The sequence below is a fragment of the Cervus elaphus genome, chromosome 19 (genome assembly GCF_910594005.1).
Source record: "Cervus elaphus chromosome 19, mCerEla1.1, whole genome shotgun sequence".
Taxonomy (NCBI): Eukaryota; Metazoa; Chordata; class Mammalia; order Artiodactyla; family Cervidae; genus Cervus; species Cervus elaphus.
Genome location: NC_057833.1, coordinates 36,434,322 through 36,446,808, shown reverse-complemented (window position 1 = coordinate 36,446,808; position 12,487 = coordinate 36,434,322). Strand labels below are relative to the sequence as shown.

The 12,487-nt window shown below is 46.9% G+C and overlaps 1 protein-coding gene across 1 annotated transcript; it reads right to left on the bottom strand.

Annotated features, from left to right (window-relative positions):
* Positions 1-3,139: 3,139 nt before the first annotated feature.
* Positions 3,140-12,113, bottom strand: PSMD2 (proteasome 26S subunit ubiquitin receptor, non-ATPase 2). Its single transcript, XM_043874731.1, has 21 exons — positions 11,928-12,113; positions 11,406-11,462; positions 10,859-11,023; positions 9,972-10,093; positions 9,582-9,806; positions 8,904-9,062; positions 8,606-8,750; positions 8,367-8,427; positions 7,978-8,124; positions 7,715-7,821; positions 7,165-7,292; positions 6,855-6,942; positions 5,910-6,072; positions 5,676-5,777; positions 5,368-5,513; positions 5,048-5,131; positions 4,671-4,839; positions 4,487-4,581; positions 4,174-4,300; positions 3,629-3,747; positions 3,140-3,481 (listed from the first exon to the last, which is right to left on the bottom strand). Exons 1-21 carry the CDS (start codon positions 12,054-12,056, stop codon positions 3,299-3,301), a joined length of 2,721 nt encoding a protein of 906 aa, XP_043730666.1. The 5' UTR covers positions 12,057-12,113; the 3' UTR covers positions 3,140-3,298.
* Between the last annotated feature and the right edge of the window lie 374 nt (positions 12,114-12,487).

The following is a 12,487-nucleotide window of genomic DNA, read 5'->3' as shown; positions in this document are numbered from 1 at the left end:
CCCCAGTCAGGGACTTCCCTGGTGGTCCAGTGGTTAAGACTTCACCTTCCAGTGCAAGGGGTGTGGGTTGGATCCTGGTTGGTGAGCGAAGATTCCCTCGTACCTCACAGCCAAAAAAACTAAACATAATTTTTGGTAGAAACCAATACAATACTGTAAAGCAATTATCCTTAAATTAAAAACAAATTTAATTTTAAAAGTCAAAAATAATAGATCCCTTCTCAATATTCTTCATACTAACATCCAAAAAACAGTAAATATTTTCCAAAAATTAAAAAAACTAAACGTAAAACAGAAACAATATTGTAACAAGTTCAATAAACTTTTAAGATTTTTTTTTTAAATCTTAAACTCCCATCAGAACAAGGTACTACCTAAAACATTGCTGTGTGCTTAGTCACTCAGCTGTATCTGACTCTCTGAGACCCCCATGGACTGTATGTAGCCTGCCTAATCACCCTACAGGCATCTTAAATTATGTATGCCTAGATAGAAATGTGACATCTCTCCCTACTTGAATAGTGTCTGCCTTTTGCCACCAAATGTATTTTGCTCATGTATTCTTTTTCAGTGATTAGTGCCCATGCAGGAAATTTGGATTTCATCCTACATTCCTTCCTGTCCACGTTACATCTCATCAGACATCAGGTCCTATTGGTGTTTGAATCCGAATCAAGTCCTGCTGATTTTGTGTTTAAAAATTCTTCTGAAAAAAAAAAAAAATTCTTCTGCCCTCCCCATTTCTACTGCCCTAATTCAGTTCATTTCACTTGCCTGGTCTCCAGGCCTCCATGATGAGCTTTCTTACTGAGATAGTTAGCTGAGAATGTCCCTTTCCTGCTCTAATTCATTGGTGCCCATTGAGAGACACTGTCAATTTCTTAACAAAGCTCTTCTAAACCTGATCTAAGCCTGTGTCTCTAGCTCCTAGCACAGTTTCCCCTAACTGTATATAACACTTAGCCAAACCAAACTATCCATGGTTTCTGAAAGCAAGTAGTTGTCTGCCTTCTTGCTTTTGCTACTCCTTTGGCTGGATCCTGCCCTCTTTTCCTCTGGATAAACTTCTTTCTTTAAGAATGTTTTCTCTACAATCTCCCCTCTGGATATCCCTGGCAGTCCAGTGGTTAAGACTTTGCCTTCCACTGCAGGGTGTAGGGGTGGGTTCAATCCCTGGTCAGTGAACTAAGATCCCACATGCCTTGAGGCCAAAAAACCCAAACACAAAAACAGAAACAATATTGTAACAAACTCAGTAAAGACTTAAGAGGACTCACCTGGTGGCCCAGTGGTTAAGAATCTGTCTGCCAATGCAGGGTTCAATTCCTGGTCTGGGAAGATTCCACACACCTCGGGGCAACTAAGCATGTGCACCACATCGACTGAGCCTGTGCTCTAAAGCCACACTGAGAACCACAACTGAGAGCCACAACTATTGAAGCCTGAACACTCCAGAGCCCCACTAGGCAATAAGAGAGGCCACAAACCACAAGGAAGAGTGACCCCCACTCCCTGCAAAGAGAAAGCCTGGACACAACAAAGAAGACCCAGCTCAACCCCCTAGGAAAACAATGAAAAACTTTAAAAATGGTCCACATCAAAAAGATAAAAAATCTTCCCTCACCTATTCAGGCACTTAGGCCCTATTTCAGAGATCCCAGAGTATTTGCTCAGGCTCCAGTATAGAATTTATCACAACCTAACACAATTGTTTTCTTCTTGTTGTAAGTTTTGTGAGGATAGGATTTGTTTTTCTCTATTTATATACCCACAAACTATAAAGTCTAAAGCAGAATGTCTCCATTTATTTATTGCTGAATGACATTAAATGTGAACGGTTAAGAGCCATTATGAAAATTTCTTAAAGTACAATCACTGACTTGAAAAGAGAATTACCTTTTATGTTTTCATTTTACAAGCACTTTCTAATTTTTTTTCATGTTTGAAATCTTTAAGTATGTTACAAACTGCAAATATTTTAAATATACAAGGAATTAATTCCCTGGTAGTATAGTGGTTAGGACTCTGTGCTGTCACTGCTGAGGGCCTGGGTTCAATCCCTGGTCAGGGAACTAAGATCCCACAAGCTGGTGGCCAAAAAAATAAATAAGTACAATTTGATTAATTTTGACAGATATATGATCACCACCACTACCACAATCATGGTACTGACCAATTCCATCCCTCTCAAGTCTTCTTCCTTCATAATCATCTTTCTCTCCACTCCCATCTATGGATAACCATTGATCTGCTGTCACTAGAATTATATATAAATAAACTGATAGAGTATGTACTCTTTTTGTTGTTTTACTAGGCCATTGTTGATAACCTATTAAGAGGGTCACTATTCACAGGGTAAAACCACAGTTTAAGTGTTGGATAAATGCTAGCAGTTATCTGACAGGGCCATATGTTCTCCTCCACTGCATCCATAGGGGTCCAGGCCCCTACCGGCATTGTAGCTATACTCATACCAGCCCCACCAGGAAGGAGCACTACAGATGGAGTGATTTATTCCAGGAAGGAGGCCATTTCTTTCCCATTGCTCTACTAAAGAGGAAGGTCAGCGTCAAGCTTTCTTGCACCATTTTTGCAAGAACAGCCTAGAGTTAAATGTTAACATGATTAAATCCCTCAACTAGCAGCCTCCCCAAAAGGACAAGAGGATTATAGGAAGCAAAGATGTCCATTTTGTTCAGAAGCACAGAAGTCAAGTTAGGAAGAGTGGAACTAACTTTGCTGCCTAGTAAGAGCAGAGATCCTTAGTCCAAAGCCAGGAAATGATAGGCTTGAGGTGGGTGAGCATTAGCAGGTGAGAATAGGGGGGATGCTTGGGATCTACAAGCCCCTTGGAAAGTTATTTTTAAGAGTTTGCGTAAAAATCTGTATACATCTCTCTCCTAAAAGGAAATTCATGATGTTTACAGGCTTTTCAAAGTTCATGCCCCTTAAAGATTAACCACTTTTTAAGATGATTAGGAAAAAGGGGACAAGGGAAAGGGCTTAGCTTTTTCCATTCACAGCAGCCTTCCTGCTAGCCCAGGCTCAGAGCTGCTACAAACAATACCCTCTCACATCCACTCTCCACCCCAGTGTGGCCTCCAGCCACAATATCCCAGAAAACAGACACAGAGGGACCTCAGGGATAAAGGTCTTTATTCAACAAAGTTATCTCACTCAGTAACAAAAGAATAGGAGGTAATAATTCCCCTAAAGGTCTGAAGCAGTGTCCACCCCTGGCAGCAGGAAGCATGACCTGCTGACATATCAGCTGCAGCTCAGAGCCTCTGGTAGCCACTTAAAGGTCATAGTTGGGGTTCTTCCGAAGGATAACAAAACCTTCTAGAATAGGGGTGACGGGAAGAAACTCCTCAGTGGCCAATTCTGCCCGCTCCCCGTGAGCCAACAACACTGGGGTTGTGTGTGTCTGGAACCCTGTGATGGTCTTAGGCTTGCCAGCCTGGCCCACCACATCCACTGCCTGTAGGGTGAGAAAACTGAGATGAAGGACTCTTGATAGGAGTGCAACAGCAACCCAGCGCCCATCCCAGTTTCAGAGAAATGGCATATATGCATTCTACAAGTTCTGGAGTACAGACTGGGCCCTCCCCTCTGCTCAGCCCCTCACCTGGCCCACACGGACAGACACTGGCAATGGCCGCAGCTCCTCATCAAATGTGACCAGCATTCGGGGCTGCATGGCAGCCACCAGTCCATATAATACATAGTGCGACTTGCCTAGGATGACTGAGAGAAGCACACAGGACAAATACAGTTAAAGGCATCAGAGCAGGCCTGGCCTAAATCTTGGGACCCCACTCCAGTCCTGACTCTTTAACCCCTCAGCTATACAGCTGAACCCACAGCCCTCCCCACATACACCCTACTACAAACTGGAGATGCCACCACCTGACTGCCTAAAGCCCACAGACTTGATAATCACTTTTCCCCTCAGGGCAGAAAATGGGCTCGGTTCATCTTCAAAAGAAATCTCTTTAGTTAAGATCAAAAGTGTGAGATATGGAAGTCTCATGAGGCCCAAAGAACCTCAGAAACCCAGAGGGGTACACAGTTAACTGAGAGTCTTGTTCCTAAATTACCAAGGAGGCCCTGGTTAGGGGGTGGAAAGAGGGCACTCTGTGCCACCATGTAAGATTCCTGACAGGAACTCACTGTTGCGGACATCCAGGAAAGAGACAAGCACAGTGAGCAGCCCAGCCACGGCCACTTGACTCATAAGCTGCCGGTCACTGTGGTAGGGGCAGAGAGTGAGTGTGCCTTTCCCTAAATGTGTCAGACCCTGGGGGAAAAAAATAGAGAGAAGTGGAGGTGGGGAAGTCACGTCCAAGGAGAAATCACCTAACTCAGCCACACAAATCTCACAGCTCGTTCACATCCTCCTTTCCAGGCCAAATTTAAGGTCCCCTTCACACAGTGTCATGTCTCCCTTCCATCACACAGACAAGAGAACAATTCTACTCATTACCTGCGCCAAGCGCACCATGAAGAGGTTGTTGGGGTCCTTGGCATGATACTGGGCTAACTGGCGAAGCATCGCAGCCAGACGGGCATTATTGGTACCTGGAAATGTTAAGTGTTACAGAGGCTTGAAAAAAGGGCTTCAACCCTTCCCCCGAGATGCCTAAGATTTCTCTCTGACCAATACTTACCACTACCCACCATGCCCATGGCAAAGATGGAGTTATAGGACACTTCTGGGTCAGCATCATGAGAGAATTTGCTTAGGGTATCCAGGATGTTGAGTCGTGGATTTGAAACAGAGATTAAGGCCAGTGCTAAGGGCACAGCCCTTCGGAGCGTAGGCTCCCCGTATCTCAGCTGGTGATAAAATAACAAGGGTGTCACAGAAAGCAGAAAGAACAAGCTCAGTTACAGGAACAGACAGATGGGTAGATGGGGCCTTAATTTTTGTAGCAAGGGTGCAGCAGAAAGACCATTTCCCGACTGAGAAAACCTATCAGGGAAATCTCCTGGGGGAATTCTAGGCATCAAAACCAATACCTTTCAATCTTCATGTGATACTCACCAGGTGGCCAAAGGTTCGTAGGGCCATCTCTGCACCAATCTCCTCCCCCATAGCAATAAGGGCAATCCCCAATACAGCCACTCCCTGCAAACGAAGGGCCAGCAAAGCCCAGTAAGATCATGGAACAGAAAACACCCCTGACTCAAGCCATCTAAGAAGAAAAAGCTGTCCTGTGGGGTACACCCTGACCCCTCATGCAGGAACCCGGTCTCGTGCTATTTCAACACTCAGTGATACCCAGAGAGGCTCTAAAACAAACCCAAATCCATATTCTCCTTTCCCAGAGCCTCCCTCGGAGTGTGCTCAGCTGCCCACAGAACCTGATGTGCTCCCATGTCGGCAGGGGCTTCCTTCTTGTCTTTGTCCTTCTTTTCCTTCTTGTCTTTGTCTTCCTCTTTTTCCTTGGAGTCAAAGTGCTCACTACATATGTGGAGTAGCTGCTGTACCTTCAGTACATTCCCAGAGCCTGGGACAGGGTGGTCAGGGAAAGAAAGGGAAGAAATGAGAAGGCACCAAGGAAAAGCTTCCTCTAGGAACACAAGTTAAAGAATCTAAGGCACTTCAGGATGACTAAGAAAGGAGGTCCAAGAAAGAAGTGTCAAGCCCCCAAGAAGGAACAAACACAGACCTGCATAGGCACACACATCCACAAGTGTGTTTGCGAAACTGCGGAATGGCTCAGACACAACCTCCAGCGCGGCCAGGATGGCCTCGATGGCCTCTCCCTTCCCTAAAGGAGAAGTTCAAGGGGTCAGAAGACAGGTACTCTCTTCCAGCACAGCCTGATTCATAAACTCTCCAGTTTATGAATTGTATCCAGTTAATACCAGTCTTTTGCCCAAAGAGAAAGACATTCCCTCACCCAGGTGGTTGAGGCCCAGTCCAAGAGGAAGCCAACGGGCGTAAGTGTCCTTGAGCTCAGTCTCTGACTTCTCCATGATGGTCTGAAGGATAGTGGAAGTGACATCGCCATTGCAGGATCCCACTGCTATCATTCCACAGGCCAGAGCTGTAACACCTGCCACCTAGAAATGGGATAATCAATACTCGGCATTACTAAATATCAAGTTATTAAACATTAAGTATTAAGTTATCAAATATTAAGTAAGTTGTTAAAATAGTTGTTCACCTATCTTGATTCAAGATAGCCAACTCCTAGAGTCCACTGAAACCACATTAGGTAACAACCCTCTTCTGATGAGAGGTCAAAATGACAAGAGCATCAAGCAGCCACTACACCAACTGCTTTGCATACTATTAACATTTAATCTTCACAACAACCCCATGAAACAGGTTCTACTGCTATTCCTTATATTGACAAGAAAAAGGATGCCTAAGGAGATTGAGTCACAAGTCCAAGATCACACTACCTATAAGCAGAGGTGGCAGGATTTGAATTGAGGTCTATCTGACTGAAACCTATGCTTTTAGCCACCACACTTTATTTATCCATCACTAAGATGATTCTACACAAGTAAGAAAACTTAGGGTTGGCTAATGACTAAAACAGCATACCCACCCCAACCTGGGTAAAGTTCCTCCCCACTCTAGTCTGATACTTCCTCATGGATCCCAAGGGCTGGAACTCAATACTAAAACATTAACTCTTTAGCCTCAATGTCCCCTGAGGCTTAGAAACCCAATTCCAAATAATTTCACTGAAATGATACACCTCCCCGCTCTCTCCCCTCCCCCACCTGATGTGTGTGTGCAACACACACTCTTTTTCCCCACTATTTATGAGAGACCAGAAGGACTCAGAATATCTTTCCTATCTCCCCTAAAATGATCAACAACCTCTATTCACCTCCATACTGGACTTGGAGTCTCCCATCACAGGTAGCAGCAGGGTGAGAACATCTTCACGATTGGAGCCAGCATAGGCCAAGCCAAGCCTGCAAAAGCCAAAGAGAGACAGTCCCCGACACACACCCAAGGACAAAACAAGGAAGAAACAAGAAGAAACAAAAAGAGGATTGGTCATTTCAATAAACAGTTACCAAGAGCCAAATAGGCACAGTGGTAGTCTTTGGCTATACAAAGGTGGAAGGGCCCGATTCTGTTTTCACAGAGCTTACAGGCTGAGTACTAGCAAAATGAGAAGCAAGAAGCCTTACCCAAAGATGGAACCAAGTCTCATGGTGTTGCTGTTGTGGAGGACATAGTCTGAGAGCAGTGCCAGGGCAGGGTCACACTCATTCCGGACACCAGAGTTCACAATGCCACAGGCCAGGAGAGCTCCTGACTACAAAAAGCAAACAAATTCTTATACCTGGGCTACTCTACGTTCCTCACCACAAAGGATGCCACATGGGCCGCATCATAGCACCTGCCTTGAGTGAGTGAAGTCGCTCAGTTGTGTCCGACTCTTTGCGACCCCATGAACTGAAGCCTACCAGGATCCTCCCTCCATGGGATTCTCCAGGCAAGAATACTGGAGTGGGTTACCTTTTCCTTCTCCAGGGGATCTTCCCAACTCAGGGATCGAACTCAGGTCTCCTGCATTGCAGGCAGACGCTTTAACCTCTGAGCCACCAGGGAAGCCCAAGCATCTGCCTTAACTGGAAGTCAAAAACCAGGCAGACCTACCAGTGAAAAGGAGGCCCGGAGAGGGCCCTAGCACATGGGAGGGGGATGTCTGCATTAGTGGGCTGTGCCCAGACCAACCTTGATATAGTCCTCAGAAGAGTACAGGTACTTGTCAATCTGGGTAAGGCCACCATCCACATCCCACAGCAGAATCATGCCAAGAGATGCAGCTGCACTCAACATTCCTATACCAAGGAAAACTAAATCAATCTTTAGGCTCTACTTGAAAAACTGTTATAAAGAACTCTCCAAAGAACTGCCTTGGGAATCCCTTATAACACATGCACCTAGAAGGACAAAAAGATTGAACAAAATGACATAGAATAGGAACAGAATTATACCATGGTCCTTGTTCTTGTAAAGCCATTTGTTGCCATCATCTGTCAGCAGCTTGTCTTGACCAAAGGCCGCATTCACAAAGCCGTTCACAAAAGAGGAGGCCAGGTTCATACGGGCAGAGTCCACCTGAGAGCCACTGCCCCCAAACCCTGCAAAGGAGGGAAAAAAAGGAAGGTTAAGAGTAGAACAAGAAAGGAACATAGCATGACAGGTGATTCTGAGCTGGCCCCTTAGAATCCTCTATCTGTGACCCCAACAGTGACCTAGGGAAAAAGCAAGTGGGAATTCTGAGCTCTATAGGACAAGCATATTGGGCCAAGCCAACACTCTCAATACAAGAAGCACAGTTAACAATCCTCCCATCCCCACACACATGGAGATGTCTACTCACTGTTGTTCTCTAGGTGGGTTTTATAGATGTCATCAGGCACCTTGGGCTCCATGATATCCAGCTGAAGAGAAGTCAGAAGGTCACAACTGCTCCCCCAGTCCTCCCTTAGCCATCCCTTCTGTTATCCCACTGAATGGCAATTCTAACCAAGGAGAGTCTAGTCAGAAGCATCAGAAAGGTAAAATGCCAGGTGGAATCAAAACTAAAAAACCTTGATGGGTAAGGACAAAGAATCTCACCTCTCGAGCTAAAGCTAAGAAGTTGCTGTTGAGCTGCACATTGGACATGATCTCTGTCAGGTCTTCATACTCTTCCACATCTTCACTCAGCTCTAAGAACACCCCATGCCGGCCCAGCATGAATGCCATTTGTTTCTGTACAACCCTATAGGAGGCAGCGACCACATCTGCTCAGCCCCCATCCACTAGGGGCACAGAATAGCCCTTCAAGCCCTAACCAGAAACTACATGTCCCAGCACTTCATGCAAACGTCCCATCCATTGGCTTATCACTTTGCCCACTTTTTCCTTTACATACACGTCCTTGCAGGAGGTGAAAATATCTTCTACCAGCTCCATGTCATTGAGCATCAGTGCCAATCTCAGAGCTTCAGGGAAGCGACTGAACTTCCGGAACACACCCAGGGCACAACGCAGTAGGGCAGAGTTCTCAGGCTCGGGCACATAATTCACACAACTACCAAAGTAAAAATAATAAAGGAATCAGATATTCATTTACCCTGTTTAATTCACTTACCCGATACTGGATGCCTACTATCAGTTCAGTTCAGTCACTCAGTCATGTCTAACTCCCTGATACCCTATGGACTGCAGCAAGCCAGGCCTCCCTGTCCATCACCAACTCCCAAGTTTACTCAAACTTGTGTCCATTGAGTCAGTGATGCCATCCAACCATCTCATCCTGTCGTCCTCTTCTCCTCCCACCTTTCCCAGAATCAGGGTCTTTTCAAATGAGTCAGTTCTTCCCATCAGGTGGCCAAAGTATCAGATGCCTACTATACACCAAACATTATACTAGTTATTGGGGCTACTAAGGAGACATGATGTCTCTAAGAAGTTCGCAGATGTTAATAAATTAACTACAGCTTGATTGCTACCTTTGAAGCAGACGCTCTCGGATAATAAAGGAGTCACAATTGAGAAAGAAGTACTGGAGAGGGTAGGCCTGCCACCCTTCCCTACCTTGCTCACTCACCTGGTAAGATAGAGGCAGACCTTTGCATAGGCATTCTCATCAATGTCTTTCTCCAGCATATCCACCTGTTCAATTTCCATGAGCAGGTCGCAGGCCTCATGTTCTGCATTGTGGGCCATGTTGTAGGGGACAATCTCCTTTACCAGGGTCAGCAGTGGCTCCCGCTGTGTCTTCTCTGCATCATCCAGCTCCTGCCACTCCTTAGCCACTTCTCCTGCGAGATGCCTATGGATAGGCCCAGACCATTAGGGAAACAGACCTTCACGGGAAACACTTCCCTGTGGGTCAAAGAATTCACTATCTGGGAAACTCGATACACTGGTACTCTAAGACAGAACTCAGAACTATAACTCAGAACCCCTTCAGCTTCCCAAGAAGAAAAGGTCTTACCTGACATACTCATGACCCCATGATGCCAATTCCTCCTGGGAGCCCACAAGACGGTATTTGAGGCACTCACGCTCCCCACTCATGGTCATGGCCAAAACAGAGATGATGTCAGCAGCAAAACGCTACAAAGAAACCAGTCCTTTGAAGTCAAACTCAGGGTAAGGGGAATGTTACATTATGGAATCATGATCACTGTCACTATCCCCCAAAGTAAATGATAATTATATCACCAATCTCATGTTTAAAACTTAAAACATTTTATATTAGCTAAGCCTGCTGCAATCTCCCTTTTGAACCAGCATGACCGGAGGGTGCTAGCCAGGGGAGAGTAGAGAAAGATGGAGACTCTAAATTTTATTCCAACTGCAATAGTAAACTATTTAAAAGTTTTAAGCAGAAAAGATTCACACTCTAGAAAGATCACTATGGCTGCTCTACAAAAGACAAACTGTGTAGGAGGTCACAGACAAAAGGAAGAGAGTCAGTCAGTTGGGAGGCTGCTGCAGTAGTTCAGGTGAGAACTGAACATTTCCTGGATTAGGGTTGTACCAACAGACAGAAAAGTTACTGAGTTGGGGATAATATTCTAGAGATAAATGAAATAGGTGCATGGGATGTAAAGAACAAAAAAATTAAGGTTAAAAGTTGATAAAAATCATGATAATAAAATCCCAACATCCAACATAAATGACAGAAACATTGTCCTTTTTGAAGACAACCTTCCTATCAACTCACTCTTACATGAGTGTTTTGATTACAATGAGTGCTGTTGAACTTGCTCAGGATCTCAGGTCTACTAGGCTTCCTGAGATACACCATAAGCCCCATGGTCTAGATGAAGAGGAATTCCCAAACTAGGCCTCCACCAGCTTCTGGAATAGTTTTACCTTATTCTCCCCAGGGGCCATGTTCTCATAGATCTCCTTCAGTTTGCCATAGTGTGGACGCAGAAATTTGAGAGGTTTGGGTACTGAAGTCATGGAAGTTGTAGAAGAACGAATCTGCCTCCGCAGTTCCTCCAGGGCTGGTCGGTACAGGGAAGTGTCCTTCTCCTGACCAGAAGATATCAAGGTTCAGATAAAAGAAATCTCATCCCTTAAGTCATAATACAGAGGTGTTTAACAACTCCCCTAGGAAAGTAACTGTGTCTCATCCATCTGGATTGTCCAGCTCCCTGCACACACACACACTGCCTGGCACAAAAACAAATGTCCCCAGTTAAGATTAAGTTCAAGAACTGTTTCCCCCGTTAAACAAAGCCACAGAAATGTTTCATCTCTTTTTACTCCCCTCCCTCACAACATGATTGTAACCTGACTCTAAAATACCCTCCATCCTTCCCTATACATTATATAGGAGTTGTTGCCCAAAGTGGAATAAAGCAAGTGAGAAAGATTCGTATATGCACCGGCTCTTGTTAACACCGTGACTCACCCCCAGTCGTTCCACGAGCATCTCCAGTTCATCCTGAAGTTGTCTGTCCTCCTCAGACTGGAGAGTTGGAGGAAGAAGCCCATCAAGAGAAGGAATCTCAAACACATCCTCCTCCCAATCACCCTGGGGCAGGTGGAGAGTGAGCCTGCCTCCTTAGCGGGGACCAGGTGGACAAGGAGAGTGGCAGTGAGAAGACCTGGTGGGAAGGCAGCCTGGCTTCTGGGCCAGGCTCTGCGTGAAAGCCGTTCTGAAAAAAGGGGGTGACAATGACCAGCCCGAGCCCACCTCACGAGAAGGCGGTGAGGAAGGTGGTGAGGACTGGTAGGGGCGGCGGAGGTGACAGCGCGCAATGGAGGATGGGAGAGGGGGCAGAGAGGCGGGGTGCCGGGAGCCCCGAGGGTCGCCCTATCTGCCCTCTCCTGGGGCCGGCGGGGCCGTTGGGAGTCGAGTCCGAGGGCTGCGGGGCCGCCGTGACTCAGCCCGCGGCCTCCTCCTCCGCCGGCTCCCGGGGCCGCGCCTCACCAGCTCCTGCTCTTTGTCCTTGTCCCCGGCATCCCGCCGCTCCTTGCCGCTCGGCTTCTCGTCCCCGCCGCCAGGAGACGTCGCCGGGGGCTGCTGGGGCTGCACGGGTGCCTTGCCACCCTCCTCCATCTCCGCCGCCACAGCGAGCCTGCTGCGCGCGCACCGCCCCGTTTCCCAGGTGTCCTTGCGTGCGTCGTCCACGGCGCCACCCCGCCCCCCGGCCCGCTCCAAAGCCCGCCTGCGACCGGAAACTCCGCGGCGACCCACCCACCCTCGCGGCCTGGAAGTCCCCGTCCGCCGACCTCGCTCTCCAAAGCCGCGAGAAAACTACAATTCCCAGATTCCCACGCGCCATAGGAGCCCCAGAGGCTCGGACCAGGAGTTTCCCAAATGCTGTTTGGGATTCGGGGGCGCCCCCTGCGGTAGGAGTTGAACTGGCTGTGAGCCGAGGCCGCAGTGTGAGTAGTACCCACAGTGACACCCCAGTTGGCTGCGTGGTGGGACAAATGGACGAGATTCTTGAAGTACTGGACTCTTGATTGCAGTCTTTGTGAAGTTTG